General features: G+C 45.5%; 2 protein-coding genes across 6 annotated transcripts in view; one reads left to right on the top strand and one right to left on the bottom strand.

The window, feature by feature from the left end:
- The window catches only part of LOC142566292 (nucleolysin TIAR-like), a 256,354-nt gene that overhangs the window by 125,119 nt on the left and 111,105 nt on the right, over positions 1 to 20,130 (bottom strand). For all 5 annotated transcript variants that reach the window (XM_075677186.1, XM_075677187.1, XM_075677189.1 and 2 more), the window contains 2 exons: positions 16,557 to 16,614; positions 7,265 to 7,352 (listed from right to left, as the gene is read on the bottom strand). In XM_075677186.1, coding sequence (XP_075533301.1) covers positions 7,265 to 7,352; positions 16,557 to 16,614 — 146 coding nt within the window. The remainder of the gene's footprint in view (positions 1 to 7,264; positions 7,353 to 16,556; positions 16,615 to 20,130) is intronic.
- Positions 9,949 to 12,409, top strand: LOC142566189 (uncharacterized). Its single transcript, XM_075677040.1, has one exon. The coding sequence runs from the start codon at positions 9,949 to 9,951 to the stop codon at positions 12,001 to 12,003; it is 2,055 nt and encodes a 684-aa protein (XP_075533155.1). The 3' UTR covers positions 12,004 to 12,409.

Raw genomic sequence — 20,130 nt, 5'->3', positions numbered from 1 at the left:
ACCGGGTTGCATGAAAAAAATCAAAATAGGGGGATGGCAGAGATGTGAGAAAAGTATAATGGCGGGGAGACCAGTGCCTCTCCCCACCACCTTCTTCCATCCGGCTGCTGATTGTGTTCACTCTAACTGCTTCCTGGGCGCTCCGATCGCGTGTAACAAGCCGCGGCTGTTGGCGTTAAAGAATGGCACTGCTACAACTGCAAGGAGGTGTCACGGGTGGCAAGCGATATGCGAGTACCGCCGAGGCACTGCATTGGTGGTTCCAAAAGGGGCCTTTTAAAAATTGCGAGAACGCCGCTGCGGCAGCCTGTCAGCTTGCAAAATCTGGATGAAACATTGAGGTGAAATCGCCGTACGACACATACTTCGCACTGGCTTGCACGAGAAAACCCTACGTCCCTCAGCCTTGCATGCTTTACGCAAAGCTTGCCGACATCTTCCTCCAAGGCATCCAGGTGCTCCACATAGTGCAGGCAATGTTGTGCACTGCCGATGATCAGTGGGCGGATCAGCCATCTTCCGTTTCGGCACCGAGAAACCACGTGGCTAGGAACGATTTCGACGCAAACAACAAAGACCAACGCAAGCGATTAAGCTGTTTGCAGAACTGCGCTGAATGAGGAGCCAGCAAGAAAGATACGAGCAACCTGCGAGCAGCGTAGTTGGAACGGTTCATTCGTGTTTCGGAAGGTGGGGCGGCGTAGAGCTGTGGGCGCAGCCCATTCGTGTTTGGAGAGGGGGAAGGGCGATGGGAGAGAGGTGCGCGGAGATGGCTAGAAAATGAGCATGCGGCGGCTGTTGGAGCAGTGGCCCTTAGTGCAGCGGCTCAGGTTTCTCATTTTCTTTTTTTTTCTTTTCAAGGATTTAGCATTTCACTACCTTTCGGCTCGGACACCCAGCAGCCAAACTTCATAGTTATAAACGATAATGCAGCATCGGGGCATTGTAGTAACCGGGTTATTTCACCATGGAAAACATACAAAAGTTGACGGTGCAGCACCTTCTCATTGTTATAACTGATATATTGCTAAAACCGGTATCGTTATAAGTGGGTCGACTGAACACACAATGGGGAATCTGCAATTATTGTTATGCAAGCACTTCATTTTCAATATGAACTGTTTGTCTCATCGGCACATTTGCTTGGCATTGCTCTTCCTAGGAAACTGCATGCTCTATAATTGGAATACAAATGCAGAATGCAACCTTTTCCAGAAGAGGTAAAATGACAGCATCACAGAGATTTGGGAGCAACAAGGCATTAAGTGCATGCCATGATAGGATACCCTCTTTTGCTTCAAACCTGAACCTGGATGGGCTGTTTCTCGATGCGGCCTCTCGGTAGCGAGCATTGATTTGGAGTCGCGAATAGCGAACTAGCGCTGGAGTTCCAAACTAGAGAGTCTCGATAGAACGCTTCTCTGTCAGGAGGCGGCGCTGACATTGAGGCTCCCTATTTCTAACTGATAAACAGCGGCCCTCCGCAGATGTTGCACACATTGTTTATTCAAACAGAAGAATAATGGCCAGCGGCAGCATGGTACGGGGGCGTGCAAAAGCGGTAACGTTAAGGAAGAAAAAAAATGCAAATAAAACAAACGGGGGGGGGGGGGGGGGGCATGTTAGGTGCCAGAACCATCATGTCGTAGTGAGGGACTCCGGAAATTTGGACTCCCTGGGGTTCTTTAATGTGCACCTAAATCTAAGTACATGGGTGTTTTCGCATGTCGCCCCCATCGAAATGCGGCCGCCGTGGCCAGAATTTGACCCCGTGACCTCTTGCTTAGCAGCCCAATACCATAGCCACTAAGCAACCATGGCGGGTGGTTGACAGTTCCAAATTCCTCGAGTTTTCCAGGTTTTCTCCGCGTGCCTTTGCAAAATTCCCTGATTAATGACAAAGAATTTTGTTTTACGTCAAGCCGGGCCTACACCATGTTGCCCGATGCTGTCACACTCTAGTAAGCATATTAAAAAAAATATAAAAAAACTGACTTAATCCAGTTTGAATAGTAAGTAGTAGTGTTTATTTTATTTACAATAGAAAACTGAAGGGAGGGGTAATAAAATGCACAGTGAATAAAATATCTGCGAAAAAAAAAAATGTAAAAGCCCATCGCCCCCCAAATCAAGCTGAACATTTTCAATAACAAAAAGAAATGCATACAGAAGCAGATATTTTCAAATATGAGCGATTTCTATCAACTGATAGGGCGCTCATTGGCATGAGGCCAGAACTTTGTCACAAGTGAGATACTACTCCCTCAGTAGCTGGAAAGTCAGCCTCAACTGTCCCGACATACTCTCAGCCCACGCCCAACGCCTCAGTGTTGCATTTCGCTGCTTTAAAGAGTACTTTGGTTTGGATGAGGGACACCTGCATCTCTGCATCAGCCAACACATTGCTTTTTAAGCTCCAGTTCCTTCAAAGAAGCTGTGGCACACTTCCTTCCCTGTTCATTTTTCACTACATCAGTCCTTTCTCATATTTCTTCTGCTGCGCGGTCTCCCGGTGGACCATTTGAAGCATACTCTTGGTCAGTTCTATAGTCAATGTCCGATTTTTCGGATTCCCTAGGGGCCGCGAGAACATCAGAAAAATTGGGCAGTCTGAAAAAATGAGTGCCTGTCTTTTACTGCCCTTAAGGGCTAAACTCACCACAGGCACATCTGAAAAAGCTCTGAAGGCCTGCCAGTACACTTACTAGGCATATCTGTGCTCGTACTGCGACAGGAGATGGCGGATGCACGCGTGTAAAATGAAGGAATATGTATTGTTGCCAGTGACAATTACCCCTTCCCACGCTTATGCTTCACTGCATAACATTGCCATGCTGAAGTGAAGCTGCCTTTCGGGAACCGGCATTATGCAACGTGCCAAGCTTACTGATCTTCAAAGTCAATCGCGAGGACCACAAAGGCAGAGTCAGTGCCATTGCTGACACTGGCGAATTCTTTAAATGAAAAACACGGCACAGAATGGTAAGAAACTTAATAGCTAACGTCGATTCGGCTAGGCCTAGCGTTGTTGCGGCGGTGGCTACGGCTGCCAGTAGATCTGTATGTGAGAGTGCACATTCGAGGTGGCGAGGTAACGAAACTGGCGGCGGTCGTGGCTTTATTAATACCGTTTCGGACCTGCGGTCTCGGCAAAAAGTCCAGAAAATTGGACGGCGATAGGTTCTTGCATCCGAAATTTCTGATGTTCTTGTACATAGGCTCTAGGGGGTACGTGGTGGTGCCACGAAGCCGTCCGAACTATGGGGCGTCCGAAAAGTCTTCGATTGTACACTGGCAACTCCGCCAGCTGATGACACAGCGTCAAAGACGATTTGTTACGATTCCTCTCTGTTACTCTAGCCAGCAGTACTGCAACTTTTGTTCCCTTTCAATAAAATTGCAGGTACAGTGAAATCTCGGTATAACGAACTTCAGGGGACCGCGGGAAAATGTTCGTTATTCTGAAAGATCGTTGTACTGAAAGCCCAAAAATTAGCCATAATAATAGCGTTTCAGTAACGTAAACGTCCTACCTTTGAAACGGTACCTCCTTGAACTCGTTTCTCACACAATGCACACGTGATTGACAGACAAGGCACATTTATTTGAAATAGTCCGTGATCGTCTTCTGACGGGCGCAGCACAGACTCTGCAGCACGAACGATTCCTGACCGTCCGCATTCTTATGCACGCCTTCGGTTGCTGTGCCGCTTTTGGCTATAAATATGCGGAGTTTTTGCAAGTAGTCCAATGCATCTGTGGCCGACACGGACTCGTCGCGGTCTTTGGGTGCTGCCGTAACGTCATCGTCCATGTCATCGCTGCATTCCTCATCTTGAGTCGCCGTGCCCTGGACGCTCTGCAGTATGTCATCAGTGGTAAGCTCCGCTGAGGTCCATGTCGCGTCGTCACACTGGACATAGTCGTCAAATGTGACTGAAGGATTGACGGCTAGCTGCTCGGCCACCTCGCTCCAAAGCTCGCTCGAACTGTCCTCCGCTGCTGGTTCATCGGTTTGTGGTTGGCCATCTGTGATGGTCAGGCCGGCCTTCTTTCAGCAGTTTTGGATGGTGGTGGACGTGACGCTCCACCATGCGCCTGTCAGCATTTCCGCAGCCTGTCGGACGTTGATGGCTGTCGAGTGCTGCAGGCGTAGGTTGATGAGCAGCCGCTGAACAAGGCGCTTCCGGAAGTGCGACTTCACGCTCCTTATTATACCTTGGTCCAGTGGCTGAAGTACTGATGTGCAGTTCGGCGGCAGATACTCGAGCCGCACATTCGTGAGCCGTATGTTGACAATGTGCACCGAGCAATTGTCCACAATCATCAAAATGTGCCGCCCCTCCTTCCTCATCTTTTCGTTTACCGTCAGCAGCCACTCGGAAAAGAGCTCGCGGGTCATCCAGGCACGCTTGATTCGCCCTGTACTGGTACGGCAGCGACACTACATTTTTCATGCAGCGCGGCTTCGAAAACCTCCCGATCACCAGAGGCTTCAACTTTTCAGTGCCATCTGCATTGCAGCAATACAGCACGGTGACGCGAAGCTTCGACTTTTTGCCGCCTCTGCACTGTTCTCCTTTAAAATGCATTGTCTTGTCCGGGAGCAGCTGATAAAAGCAGGCCGTCTCGTCTGCATTAAAAACATCAGCTGCTGCGTAAGACTTGACTATTTCGTGGAAGCTTTCCTCCCTCCACGTGGCAGCTGCTGCTTCATCTGCTGCCTTCTCCTCGCCAGACACAGACTGCCAGGTTACGCCGTTTCGTTGGCGAAAACGGTGGAGCCAGCCAGAAGACGCTTCGAAGCTGGTGACCTCAAGAATTGCAGCGAACTGCTGCGCCTTCTCCTGCAGCATTGGGCCTGACACGGGCACATTCTGTGCTCTCACGTCTTTAAACCAAGTCAGCACTGCTGCGTCAATATTCTGGAAATCGCCGAGCCGCAGTCGCTTCCTTGATGGGGCAAGCTGAGATTCTTGCTGGTGCTTCAAGATTTTCTCTTTTTATCTTTGAGAATCGTGGCGATCGTCGACCGCGCCACTCCACGTTCTTTAGCCACTACGGATTGTTTCTTCCAGTCTTCTATCTCGCGAAGAATGTCTACTTCGCCGTGGTTAGAGTTGTTGAGCTCATGGCAACGCGAACGCCGGCACGCACTTCTAACACAATAATATAACCAGAAGAAAAACAAGATGGACAGGCCTGATAATGGTGACAGCTCGCGAACAACTGAGAAAACAAGCAAGAAAAACGTGATGTGGCGTTGCCTCCGCAACAGGAAAAAAAGAGAAGGGCCACTCCAGCGTTATTTACAACTTTTTTGTTTTCCTTCTGCGGCACCGTCTCAGGTTTTACGAGCCCATGCTCCCGCCTCTCCACTCACAAAACCTGGTGCGTCGTTGCCTCCGCAACGGAGAAGGGGGAAAAAAGAAGTCCCCGCCCGCATCTTTCTCCTCACGCGCCATCCCAGGTTTTTGCGGGAAGCAAGTTGCAAGGTGCCCGCTGTTCGCGCTGCGTTGTCTGCTAGCTTAGAGCTCAGACTGCCGTGACGGATACACTGAAATCTAAGAATCCTCGCATTTCGGGATATGAGTTCGTAGTACTGAGGTGTTGTTAAGATGACACGGAAATTAAATAATGATCGTTATTCTCAAATGTTCGTTATTCTGAAGTTTGACTAATTTTCTCCGAGTATTTTCAGACTATTAATCTCCAAAGGAACTACTGGTTTTCTCAGTTGGTAGACACCCTGCTCAGTTCCTAACGTCACACAGCTTTGCTAAAATGACTGTTGCTGTCGGTGGGAGGAGCCGAGAGGCAACGATTTCAAATTTAAATTTCAGGTTAAAATGTGCACTGAAAGCCCAGGTTTTTAACCACATCATGATAAGCTGAGATCTATTGGACGACCGCATCATAGCTTTAAGAAAACATTGCTGTAGCTGATTATGAACTGCTCCTTTTGGAGTTGATCCGTTTAGAGCTCTTCACTGTACTTAAAACGTGTTTGGTGATCAAGTTAGAACTGGTGGCTCCCTATTCGTATTTGGGAATTGTTATCCCTGTACGAATGATTTGAGCAAACGCAAGTAGTTGACCTCTAGTACCAGTGACTATGTTGCGCGCACAGTTCTCGCTCTTTAGTCATTCATCAATTTATCCCCGTGTAATATCTCAAGATTGCAAGGGAATATTACATACTAGTCGGGATTTTTTATCCCTTAAGAAAAGCGATTTTATAGTAGATTTTTTGCCATATATTGAAGTGTTCTCACCTGTCTTTACTCAATTTCCTCATGGAACCGTAATAAGAGTTGTGTTTCGACTTTATAATTTTCTGAGCAATCAATTTAAAAGACGACGTTCCATGGAATAAACCAGAATGCATTCCTATTGAACGAATTTTGCCAGATGCAAGGTGGAGATTTAGTCCTCCCTTCCAAATACACATGGTGATGGTGGTCATTGTACATTGCGTGTCATAAGAGGCAGAGTAGAACGAATTATACCATTTATTTATAGTATCTTGTCTGGTATGTCTGTACTTCTTATAGGAAAATGTTGCTTTTAAGGGTAGCCAGAAAGTAGCCAAGTAGCCAACCCAAAGCTTTTTCCTACCACGAGCCAAAGTAGCCAAACCTGGCAACCCCGGATCTCACTCGATCACCGTGAACACTCGTTGCAACTACTTTAGCATGATGAAGAGGACGCTTTGTGCGACTTCTCGCTTCACCTCGGCCGTCTCAGTGGGACTATAAGCAGCCACCGCAGATTACCGCCAAGATACATTGTGCAGGCCATGTATGCGCTCAGCCCATGCACATCAAGCCACAATCTTACCGACTCACCGTCAACAATTTTCCATTGCAACTGTAGCATAGGGCGTGCAATAGGATTTTATCAAAACTGGACTTGATATGGAATATTACGGTGACAACAATGGTGCCATCGGCTGTCAGCGGAGTGTGTTTTTCGCTTCCGCAGGCATTCATTTATTTATTTATAATGTTTGTGTGAAACGCGCTGTGCAAAGTTGTTACTTTTGTGCTTGTTGGCAAGGGCCAAGCCTTCAGAGCAGAGGCCGGATCTGGACAGAGCCTACGCGCCCCTTGCAGGCTCATGAGTATGCCGCACGTCAGGTTGTGCCTTTTGCGCTGCAGAGGCTCAGAGCTTGAGGCAAAAGAAGGCTTCCGGGTGCTTGCACAGTCTGCTCAAAACATCTGTGGAGCAGAGCAATGGCTTGAACATAGAGGCAATTACTTACGAGATGTCTCCAAAAGGGGCAAAAGCGTCTCGCAGCTGAGTTGTCTCTATTTCAGGACTCAAGTCTCCTACGAAAATGTGATGGTGTTCTGAAAAGAGAAAACACAAGAATCTGCAAAGTGTAGGGTGCATTCAGTCCCCTACATAATATTCAAATCTAAAGCCACCTCAGAAGTTATCAAGGACACACAGGAAAACTTCACAGCACGTGTCAAGCTGGCAATGCTTTAGAATCCTCGCTATTCTGCTTTTGTTAGCTGTGATACAAACCATGTTTTTTCATTGGGCTATGCGGCTGTCTTGAATTGCGCTAACACAGTCAATCATCAGCTTCGAAAAATGTTTTTTCACTTTCAATATGCATTTCACTCAGTGTTCTCAGACAGAATAACACACAATGATCAATAAGTAGCACAGAAATTGACAATATTGTCATGGGCATCATTAAGGGCCATACGGTGATGCAGAATTGTGTTCTTAAATAAAAATGGGAATGCAGGACCAAGACTGAATCCACTACCTTAGTAGAGCATGCCGCAAGCATTCTGGCAGCTCACAAAGCAGGTTAGTTGCAAGGGGTGGGAGTCTGCAGCTTCAGTACAATGCTGCCAATAACTTGCTTACGCCAACATTTTGAACAAATCATGGCAACTCTTAGTAGTTTTCTGTCACCGCCTGCGATGCATGACTATAGGGGGCCAGTGCTGGAGTTTTTGACATACAAGGGCATCTAACTACAACAACAAGGGCATGTAGCATACAAGCCTACAGGATCTCTGGTTAACTTCCAACCCTGACAATATTTAAGCCTGGAATGGCATTTGCAAACGTCATGGCCGGCAGCATTACTCCTTTCCAGATTCCACGCCCCACCTCTTTTTTAATGTAGCCCCAAAGTGTTGCATGCATTATTAGTAGTGCATTCCTCCTTCCATTTTATCTTCAGATTATATTGGTGAGTGCAGTTATACTGGCCGACTATGGATATGACTTGCTTCTTAATTCACATACTACAATTGTCATCATTAAAAATAATGTCCCGATTTATCTGTGCTAAATTTCATACCTAGATTTGTTGATACGTTGCTTCCTTTGTAGATCTCTTGCATTGTCTGCTAGTTGTGGTATGCCGTCAGCATACATCAGCCCAGAGAGCTGTTGCACCCTTTACCCATTACAAATAGACGATAAATCTAACCCTAGTTCACTGAGGCAATGATGAGTTATTGGCATCCCCTTTGAAACGAGGCAGTGACTAATAGTCTACTAGCAGCGCCACCCATTGGTGAAGTGGCATGATGGCACTGGAGATTGGGCTACGGTGGAGGGACTGTACTAATTTCGCCACCATGGAAAGTACAAATACAAGGTGCTCCCAGTTGTCATTGCCCAGCTTCTTGCGCACGCACACAAAGCTTGGCAAATATATTCACTTGTGTGAACCATGCACTAGAAATTGAACAGCATCCTGGATGCTATACTAAAATGCACTTTCAAGAGTCTGTTTGCGGGACGCTATTTGCCTTGACCCCAGTGCTGAATGCTAGTGTTAAACAGTGTCTTAAGCTAAATTCCAAAAATTGTGGAGCCAGTAGCATTGTGTGCGTGTGCAGCCGGGCCTTCTACTTGCAGATAGCACACACAAAATCTCTAGTACCTAGTTCGCTCTACCATTGCCTTGTGGTTTCACGTTTAGCCCGACTTACAGTAAACGCCCGTGTCATGGCTATGCACTGCCCGTGCTGCGCATCTATGCTTCTGCCAGTTTGTACAATGACTGGCACTATTTTGAAAATTGAAATGCCTAGTGTCCAGCGCTATTCTTGAAAACTGCGAGGGGAGGCGGACTTTCAGCAGTGTTCTTTTGAATCGTATTTAAATCAGGCATTATGCTAGTTTAGATCTTTTGAGGAAGAATTAATGCGGTACCGTATGTCAATTAATGCCGACTTACACTCAAACTGCGCACCGTACTGTACATGTCGCACACAGGTGCACAAATTTCAGTTTAAAATGCTCGTGCAGACCCAGCGATAAATTAAATTGGTCAACCTGTGTGCGGCATGTGTTCTTTTTTGCATGATTGCAGGTGTTTAGTGCGACACGTTTCTGCTTAAGGGGGGACGCGGGGATCAACTCGTGAAAAACGACCAAAAAATCACTTTTTAGAAAGTTGCAGATTTCGAATGTTTGACCCCTTTTCTATAATATTTGCAAGTATTTCCGCTGAAAACGACTGCTAAGTACCATAAATAAATATATACGTAAGGCAATACAGCGAAAATTTCGTGAAAATCGGTGGAAAAGTCTCGGTTTTCGAGCGTCCCTAGCTCCGGAACGGCAGTACGCAGCGCGGCCATGCTGGTACCGTTGAAGAGAGCGCTTCTTCGCCTTTTGACTCCTCTCTTTCATTTCCTGATAGAGAGAAGAGCAAGCCCAAAAAAATAAAAAGTCTGAAGGTCGTAGAGCTGCTTGTCACGGCCGCTGATTGGCTTGCTTCGTCACGTGCGTTCTATGAGGCACCCCATTGGCCGAGTCTGGTAGCGAGCTGCTGCGGCGTCTGCTTCTCCCGTTTCTTCGCGCGCTGGCCGCTGCCTTTGTATACGCGTTGGATGCTCGAGGTACGCTGCCGCTTCATCGCTTTATTCGGTTTTGAGTTTTTTATTTCATTTTCTGGTTTCGAGCATGGCTGGGCGGACGTGGACGACGAAATTCGCTACCAAGCACCGCTTCGGCAGCCGCAAGCGCAAGCCACCGAACATCCGAAGGATAAGTAGGCCTAGCGGAGATGCGTCCGCGCACGAGCTTGCAAGAGAGACTGTCGACGCATTGCCGGGCAGTTCGCGGGCTGTTACAGCCTTGTGTTCCAGTGGTGACAATGCCGAACTGATAACGACCTTTTCCGATGCTTTCGGGCCTTCGACGTCCTGTGAATGCCCCGCGACGTACCCCGATTGTGCCACCGCCGTCACAGAGATGGACGACGAAAGTGCGGTCCAAGCGCGTGCGTCTGTCGGCCGTGAGGACGAACCGTGCATCAGCAACGGCCGCACCATACAGTCACATCATGAGCCACAATTCATCTTGTCGGAGGAGTTGAATATGACCGCTGCCACTGTCCGCGCGTCACTTGTTTCGGTGCCGGCAACAGAACGGAAGATAGGGTTGATGGCTGGAGGAGCATGCTCGGTGGCGACGGACTCAAGCGAGTTTTTGCTTGTGCAAGTTGCCGCACTGAATGCACTTCTCAGCAAAACACGGTGCCATCAGTGCTTCCAGCCGGGGATAGCGGTAGTGCCGGGAACCAGGCTTGGCCTTGCCGTGAAAATGGTTTTACATTGCTCAGCATGCGGTACTTCGGAAACACAGTGGTCGTCACCAAGAGAAGAAGGAAGCCGGGCCTTTGAGGTGAACCTGAGGTCCATGCAAGCAATCAAAAGCATAGGGAAAGGTGCCACTGCCCTTACAGACTTTTGGTCTGTGATGAATGTTTCGTACAGGGGGCTTCATCAGAAGACATTTCAAGGGCACCTGAAAGCGAAATTCAGGCCTGCTGCAAGCAAATCTGCAACAAACGCGTGCACTGATGCTGTAGCAGCTGTCAAAAGAGTCTACACCGAAATGGACCCAACATTCCATAAGAACATCACAGTCATTTATGATGGCACGTGGATGACCCGGGGTCATAGTAGCCACATTGGTGTAGGGGCTGTGATTGAATTTTACAGTGGCTTGGTGCTGGACTTCGTAGTCCTCTCGAACTACTGTCATGGGTGCATGTTGGGGCCAAAGCCAGGTGACAGTGACTATGATGTGTGGAGGCAGGCACATCAATGTCAGAAGAACACGGACGTGAAATCCGGCAGGATGGAGGTGGAGGCGGCACTTGAGCTCTTTCGTCGCTCCTTGACAAAGAATGATCTGCGTTACACCAATATTGTGTGCGATGGTGATAGCCGGACGTACTTGGCGCTTTGTGAGGACCAAACCTACGGGTTTATCCAGTTCTCGAAAGAGGACTGCGTAAATCACGTTGAAAAAAGGATGGGGACAAACTTGCGCACTTTGGTCACTAAGAGCAGTAGAGACCAACCACTTGGTGGCCGAGGGGGCCTGACACAAGACCTCATAAAGAGGCTGACCAGCTACTACGGAATGGCCTTGAGAGGGAGCGAGGATGTGAAGGACATGAAGAGAGCAGTCATGGCAACGTTTCATCACGTCACCTCTACAGATGAAGAACCGCACCACGAGCTCTGTCCTGTGGGCCCGTCAAGTTGGTGTAGGCATCGAGCAGCAGAAGCAAAACAGGAACCGCAGCCTGCTCACAAGTACAGGTTGAAACCGCATGTAGCTGAGGCCATGTTGCCAGTTTTCCAGCGTCTCTCTGAGCCTCAGTTGCTGGAACGTTGCAAAGGAAAAAAAACTCAAAACGCAGCAGAAAGCCTGCACTCCGTGATTTGGTCAATCATGCCAGAGGATAAAAATGCTTCCCTGATTGCTGTAGAGACAGCCGTAAGTGAGGCAGTGTGTCGCTTCAACAGTGGCACCCTTCGAGCTTACACGGAGTTTTGCACCTCGCTTGGCGTGAAACCTGCAGGACATGGACTCCGTCGAGCGGCCGAGAAAGATGCCTTGCGCAAAAAGAGGGCACAGAAAGCCCATGAAGAAAAGCATAGAAGATTCAAGAAGCCAAGAGATGTACCTGACACCTGCAACTACAAGGCCGGTGGTTTCTAGTCGAATAAACATGGCCCAAAACTTCGAACACCTTTTTCTCAAAACTTTTTTCTACCACCAAGGTCAGCTTGCAAAGCCAATATCTCAGCCACCGTTATGAATATTTTTACACCGTTTGTTTTGTTACACTCATTGTGCACCACTGCACACAGTGACATGTTTTGTTTTCAAAATAGTTGCTTTAATAATTTGTTATCTTTTGTTTTCACAGTCGATATTTTCATGCAACTGAAGTAGCTGCAAAAGAATGAAAATATAAAAAAATTCTGTTAGGCTAAAAAAATTACAGGAATGTCACTGTGTGGAGGATACATATAGGAGTGCTATCAATGTTTGTTTGAACTCCTAGCATCAATATACAGGTGTGCAGGCATTTTGCAAAAATGAAAGCAGACCAATTTTGTAAACAAAAGGTACTTCAGATATTGCAGCCATATTTTCACCATATTTTCACAGTTTTGTTTATGTGATATTATTAACATCTGTGCAAAATTTCATCAAAATCGGCTGGTAAATAAAAAAGTTAGCTTTGATCCCCATATCCCCCCTTAAAGGGACACTAAAGCGAAACAATAAATCAGTTTAGACTAATAAAGCATTGTTTGAGAACACTGCAGGCAGTCATTTTAAAATAACAGTTTGATTATTAGATGAGAAAATGAAGGTCGAAATATCAGTATTTGAATTTCGTACCGAAACCCAGACGCCGGTACGTCAGTCAGTGTGACGTCAGGGATTCCAAAGTTCTTGCATTTGGGCCGTGTTGGCCGAGTGCGTTGGCTGAGCGGGCCGAAAGTTGCCATGCTGAATATTTGGTTCCTTTAGAACACAATGTAGTCAATCTGTACCACTATATACTTAAGTAGGCCCTAGGAGATGCCATCAAAATCCATGACGTCCCAGCGACCAAGTGCAGGAACTTCAAGGAGGCGCCGCACCTGTCTTTCGTTCTTGCACCTTTTCTGGCCAACCAAGCGTCTATCGTGGTAAGAGTGTTGTTTTTGGCATCGTAGAAAGGTAAGTTACTGATGCAGAAGAAATCATTTCTCTCTTTAGTGTCCCTTTAAGAGGGGATGCGGGGCTACAATACCAATTTCGGTGGTGGTGGGGGGGGACATGCTTTTTATTCTGAGTTGTTCTGAATTGCTGGTTTAATAAGAAGTCTCACCAAGTTTGGTTGTCATCTGAGCAGTAGAAAGGAAGAAAATGAATTTTTTTCACAAGTTGGCGGCGCATCTCCTGTCGAACGCGACTCTGAACACTGTTTTTCCAGAGCGGCCGCAGAGTGGGCAAGAAACGGAACGCAAAGTGAATGCCCACGTTAGAAAGCTTGTTTTTCGCGCTTTTTAGTCATAGAAGACCTATTGAGAGTACAAAGGAGCACCAAGGTAAAAAAAAAGGCATATTTTTGGCCGTGGCAACTGCAGAGTGGCTGGAAAAGCGAAACCGAAAATTGGATTGGCGGAAACACGCCACATGACCACCCAACGCTATTTTCGCGCCATTTGGAGTCTCTCTCGCATTGGATGCGTTATGCGCTGGTTGTGTGCATCTTTCCTTCATCCTACGACTTTGTTGCAAAGAGTGGGGGGTTGGTGGCTTGACCGCAAGATGCCTGTAATGAAGTCGTCGACACGAAGAAGCTTCGGAAAGCACAAATGCACAACAGTGGGCGACAGCCTGCAAGTGAGGACTAATAATAATAATAATATTTTGGGTTTTACGTGCCAAAACCACTTTCTGATTATGAGGCACGCCGTAGTGGAGGACTCCGGAAATTTTGACCACCTGGGGTTCTTTAACGTGCACCTAAATCTAAGCACACGGGTGTTTTCGCATTTCGCCCCCATCGAAATGCGGCCGCCGTGGCCGGGATTCGATCCCGCGACCTCGTGCTCAGCAGCCCAACACCATAGCCACTGAGCAACCACGGCGGGTTGCAAGTGAGGACTGTCTGCCGGTGCATTTGCAAGACCCGTGCCTGCTGCCAGTGAAACGCAAGCTCTTCAAGCTCTGTTGATGGTTCGATATCTGCGGAAACTACTGGTTCTGCCAAAGGTAATGAGTGTCAATTGACAGCATTTGAAAGGACGGTCGCGCTGCTTTGCCATGGTCATGATTCTACGACGAGAACGAAGAAACTCCGGAGCACAGCGGGTATCGTTTCGTGAAATGGCAATTTTACAGCAATCAAGTCGTTGGTAACATCGCTTCTGTGCCTACATTGTGATGGAGAGTTGTTAGATTTACAAGAAACCCCGAAAGAGGGCCCGACCTATGCAGCAGGGCACTTGTTTTCGATCATCAGAATAAATGCGATGTTCTGATATATTTGAACTTATTTTTGTCAGTTTACACTTTTTACAAAAACAAAAAGCTTTAGGAAAAGTATTATTTCCGAAATGCTTCACCAAAGGCTGCTTCCAAAGTGGTTTCTAGACTTAAATTTTGTGAGGAACAAGATAAAGTACTTTCTAGACGCCTAAATCTCTTCCAACATATAAAATTTAGTAGATCTTTGACATAAGCCAGTCAAAAAGGTAAACTTCATTTTCAGAGTGATACCATTCTTACAAAAATGACATGAAAAATGCAGAACTGGCCTTATCCTGCACTATAAACTATCTAGAAGGTATGTAATCGAAAACAATTTGTACATCTTCATTATTTTGTAGACGATAGTTTTCCTAAACTGACACACAATATTGCTCACTTTCACAGCGATCACTTGTTTTCTCTGTGCTAGGGCGCTGATATTGGAACATGTTGTAATGACAAGAAGGTAAACCATCCCTGAAAATTTTATCAAAATTCGTGGAGCGGTTCAAACGTTGACTTTTCAGCTTAGCATCCCCCCTTTAGCTTTAGCTCGGGTGCTCCTTTGTCATCATCATCAGCCTGGTTACGCCCACTGCAGGGCAAAGGCCTCTCCCATATTTCTCCAATTGCCCCGCTCATGTACTAATTGTGGCGATGTTGTCCCTGCAAACTTCTTAATCTCATCTGCCCACCTAACTTTCTGCCGCCTCCTGCTACGCTTCCATTTCCTTGGAATCCAGTCTGTAACCCTTAATGACCATCGGTTACCTTCCCTCCTCATTACATGTCCTGCCCATGCTCCTCCCACCCCCCCCATTTCTTTTTCTTGATTTCCACTAAGATGTCATTAACTCGCATTTGCTCCCTCACCCAATCTGTTCTTTTCTTATCCCTTAATGTTACACCTATAATTCTTCTTTCCATAGCTCGTTGCGTCGTCCTCAATTTGAGTAGAACCCGTTTCGTAAGCCTCCAGGTTTCTGCCCCGCACATGAGTACTGGTAAGACACAGCTGTTATATACTTTTCTCTCCTATGCTCCTATGTAAATACATGTAGAAGGAGAATCTGTTTTTTTCGACAACCACTGCACCAAATTTGACGAGGTTTGTTGCACTTAAAAGAAAAACTTAAAATCTAGTGACTGTAGTTTTGAATTTTTTATTTAGCTCGTGAATTCTTTAATGAAAAATGGGCAAAAATTTCGAATTTACAGAAAACGAAACTATCAAGTTTACAACTTGTAACTCAGCAATGAAATATGATATTACAATTCTGGGAACTGCATCTTGATATGTTACACATTGATATGTTACATATGAATCTCGAAAAATTTGGTAATATGAAAATACAGCTTTTGCAGAACCCTTGTACACAACATAACGAATACACGAAGCTATAAATTGGCATATAGAATCTACTTTGAATAATCTAATGGTTTACAGAACCGCAATATCTGTTCTTGACGCAGGGCTATTTGTCAAGTTCCTGCTTTTGTTTCTTTCAAACTCTCGAAAATCTTTTTAACAAAAATCGGTCCAGTGGTTATCTCAGAAAAAAGTTTTGTGTGTTTTGCATGTATTTGAATAGGCTGTGTCGGCGTTGGGCCCGAGCTAAAGCTTCCTCTTAAGTCGGCCCTTCACAAGTAATCTTGGCGAGCCTGCTGCACGCCAGTGAGAAATGAGTAAAAATAGCAAGTATTTCTATGATGTTGCCCTTTTTTCCTCCGCATCACTTCAAATAAATTTGTTTCTTTTGCGAGCAGTGCACTTGATCATGCTGCATATGGATTTTATGCTTTCTGAAATTGTGGACATTGTGATGCATAAAATAAAAGGTGCTTTATTGCATGCTCAAGAGAATCATTCTACCTCAAAACTTGTTTTTCATCCTCGTGGATGTGCTAAACATATACAATGTGCCATTTACGAAGAAGCATATATTAAGTTTACAAAACTCAAATCTTCTACTTCTCTGATGGCTATGTTGTACAGTTTTGCTCGTGCTCAGTATGGATGACGAGATAAAAGCATATACAGCTAAGAGGGATGCGTCTAGGTGCCCCACCACATGCCACACCCCTAGCGATGCGACTGACCTTTCTGTGTACATCTGCTGTACAACATTAAACATTCATGCAGTCTCAAACGTGCAAACATTTCTACCCTGTTGACAAAACTTGCGCCACATGGACAGCATTGAACTGGCAGCTTCGAGCGATACAAATGTACTCACTGCTAGTGTCGAGCTTTGGGGTGTTGCCTGGTGAAGTGGCCCAGTTTACTTTCATTTCCTGGAAGAAGAAGAAGTCTGTTGAGTACACAGCAGGCACAGTCCCTAACCACGTTCGCTATGACTGCAGCATCCTCACACGAAATGCACAAATTACCAAGCGAGGCACGATAGCATAGTGGGGAGCACACACCGTCGCAGAAACATGACTCCGGAATTTAAGAAGTTACTTATCTTTTGCAACATCTGTTGAAATAACGAAACTGTTCGATGTAGATACAATGCACTTTTCTATCAGGCCAGAGGTATTATGCGTGTTACTGCTTGGTTGCACACAAAAAAGATGCGCTGACTGGCACAAAGTTGAGGCTCAAATTAAGCCGGTTTTATGGGGGCTCGGATTGTCAGCTGCATGTGGGAAATCCTACAACGATAAAGACAACAAATGCAGAGCTTACATGCTACTAGTGGTCTCACATTTTAGTCCCAGTGCTGGACAAAGCTACGGGCCGCGTCAGAAGCCAACGCAATATTATTTTTTGATGTAGTTGTGTATTTAAATAATTTATTTTTATTTATTTAGCAATACTGTAGACCTTGGCAGGCCTTTACAGGGGTGGGTTACAGGGGTATCCACAGTTTTGATTACTATATACAGGACATTTGCACATCAATGTACTTTTCCGCAACACATCATTCTGGCCAAGTTTCAAAAGAGCACATACAACTTCTGCATTAAGGCACAAGACGAAAAAAAGATTCTAATTTGGTTACAAAGCTGGACACAAAATCGCTGTCAAGAACATCCCGTGGCAAAAAATTCCATAACTCGATGGACGACGGAAAAAAAGATGTATTGAAACAGGTGACGTATGGTCTAATGTGCTTATCGTGATTTATTCGTTTAGTGTGGCGATGTGGTGGCTGCAGGTACTGATCTTTGTTGATATTCACAGACCCATCATAGATCATGAAAAGGAACTTCATGGCGGCAACGCGACGCCGACTGGAAAGAGTGGGAATGCCTGCCTGCTTTCTAAGTGCACTGACGCTTTCGTACCGAGAATACTTTCAGTATATAAACCGTAATGCTCTATTTTGCAGCCTTTCCAGCCTATCTGCTAAGTACTGTTGACGAGGGTTCCCATACTATGCTACCATACTTTAAGATGGGTCTGACCAAGGTTTTGTAGGCGTTCAGCTTTTACTTCAGCAGGTGTCACGGCTAATTTCCTTCGTAAAAATCCAAGTGCTTTAAAAGCTTTTGCACAAGTATTATCAATATGCACATCCCATTTCCAATTACGTGTAAGTGTTACTCCTAGATATTTAACAGTGTCTGTTTGTTTGGGCTCGGACCCATTTAATGTGTAGTTAAACCTCAGTTGCGATTTTTTATGACTGACACTCGTACATTTAGTTTTCAATACATTTATTTTCATGCCTCACTAGTTGCATCACAGAGCAATGTTATTTAATGACATGTTCAGCTTCGGTTGATCATCTGGTCCCCGCACAACTGTGTAAATCACGTAATCGTCACCAAAAAGATTGATTTTCACCCAGTCATCGACACAAGAGCTGATATCATTAATATATATGAGGAATAATAGTGGTCCAAGCACGGATCCCTGTGGCACACCGGAAACCACTTCGAGGTTCTCTGATTCACAATTATTTATCATGACATATTGTGTGCGGTTTGATAGGTAAGCTTCTATCCATGCTATTACTGTCGAATTAATGCCGATGAGCTTTAACTTGTCAATTAATTGGCAGTGTACGACATGGTCATAAGCCTTAGAAAAATCAATAAATATACTGTCAACTTGTTCTCTGCTATTTATTCCTTTCGTGAAGTCGTGCTATTTCTAATAACCGAGTTACTGTCGATAGTCCTTTCCGGAAACCGTGTTGCATCAGATTTAATAAGTTATTTGCTTCCAAATAACTCGGAATCGATTTTTTAAGAATGTGCTCCATAAGCTTGCAGCAAGCCCTTGTAAGAGATATGGGTCTGTAGTTGTCAACCAGCTTTTTATTTCCTTCTCTGTGAATAGGGATTACCTTTGCGCAAAGTCAGTCAGTAGGAAGCGTGGTAGTTTTTAGTGACTCGACAAAAAGTGCGTGTAGGAAAGGGATATTTGTTGCGCATAACGTTTTAAAAATACATTTGAGATACTGCCTGGACCGGGCGACTTTTTCGAGTCAACCTGTAAAAGCAGGTTTAGCATGCCATCCTCAGTTATTGCTATGTCAGGCATCAAAGAATTAAAAGCTGTTTCGGGCATTCTTACCACAGTTGTTCTCGTGATAAGATTGGAAATATTCGTTGAAAGAATTAGCTATTTTGTGTTCGTCCTCAACGACTACTCCCGCAACATCCAATTTCTTGGTGTGGCTTTTTGGCTCCGCCAAATAGCGCCAGAACTTTTGGGGTTCAGTTTTCAAAAAGCTTGCTAATGTTTCGGAAAAAAATTTACTCCCTCACTGTCTTAATTTCCATCTTCAGTTGACACGATAATGCGAGCACCTCTTGTGTATTGCTTTTGTTATCTCTTTCTACGCAATCTTCTTTTCAGGTGAATTATTGAACGTGTTACCTACGGGGTTTTGCATTTAATCCTTTTATACCTTGTTGGGATGAAGTTTGATTCTCAATGCTCAATCGCCTTTCTTAGTTTTAACCTCAGGCTGTTCACGCATAGTGATGGTCCGTTTGAGAAATTGCCTAAAGCTATATCAAGGTAGTCAATTATCTTCTGCCCTATTATAATCTTTAACTGCTATCTTTGTGGGACTGGTCGTGCGATTAATATTTGTGTTCAAGTCGCAAAACGTTAATACTAGCATCTTGTGATCAGAGATGCCTTCTTCTACGGTAACTGTTGGGCATAATGTGCCTGACAGGAAAAGGCGAGATCAAGTACCGTACTAGAATTTCCTTCCACCCTAGTAGGTTCCTTAACCATTTGGGTCAAAGAGAGATTGAACATTATGTCCAGGAGCCGTTCATAGCTATGCAATTCCTTGCCGCCAATAGCCAATGCATCCCAATCAATTCCCGAAAGATTGAAATCACCAGATATTAGCAATTTATTCCGATTATTAACTTTGTGATGTAGGAAGTCCTGCATTTTTATTAGATAATCCTCTGTCTCTCCTCAGCGTCTGTAAACGGCACCTATTAGTATTGAGGAATCATCAACTCTTATGTTGCACCAAGTGCTTTCATGGTTAGCTATGCCGGCATCTTGCTGGAATGATAACTTTGTTTAATGGCAATAGCCACCCCACCCCCATGGCCGCCATGACCTGAACGTAGCAATGCGTAGGAGGGAGGGACTATTTCCAAATCGTGTATATTGGAATGTAGCCATGTTTCCGTGATTATGACCACATTGGGGGAGTAAAGTAGCAATCTTCGTTTTGTTGACTATACTTCTGGTATTGAAGCTTAGAATCACAAGTGGTGCAGGGGTGCTATTGCGTCGGTCCTGCTGGCTGCTAGCACTGCTGTCAGTTTTTGCTGATGATTCAGTAGAATTCGCTTGTTTTTTGCCATGTCCCACAGGTA

The sequence above is a fragment of the Dermacentor variabilis genome, unplaced genomic scaffold, assembly GCF_050947875.1.
Source record: "Dermacentor variabilis isolate Ectoservices unplaced genomic scaffold, ASM5094787v1 scaffold_12, whole genome shotgun sequence".
In the NCBI taxonomy this organism is placed as follows: domain Eukaryota; kingdom Metazoa; phylum Arthropoda; class Arachnida; order Ixodida; family Ixodidae; genus Dermacentor; species Dermacentor variabilis.
The sequence above is the reverse complement of the archived record's forward strand: the minus strand, read 5'-3'. Positions and strand labels throughout refer to the sequence as shown.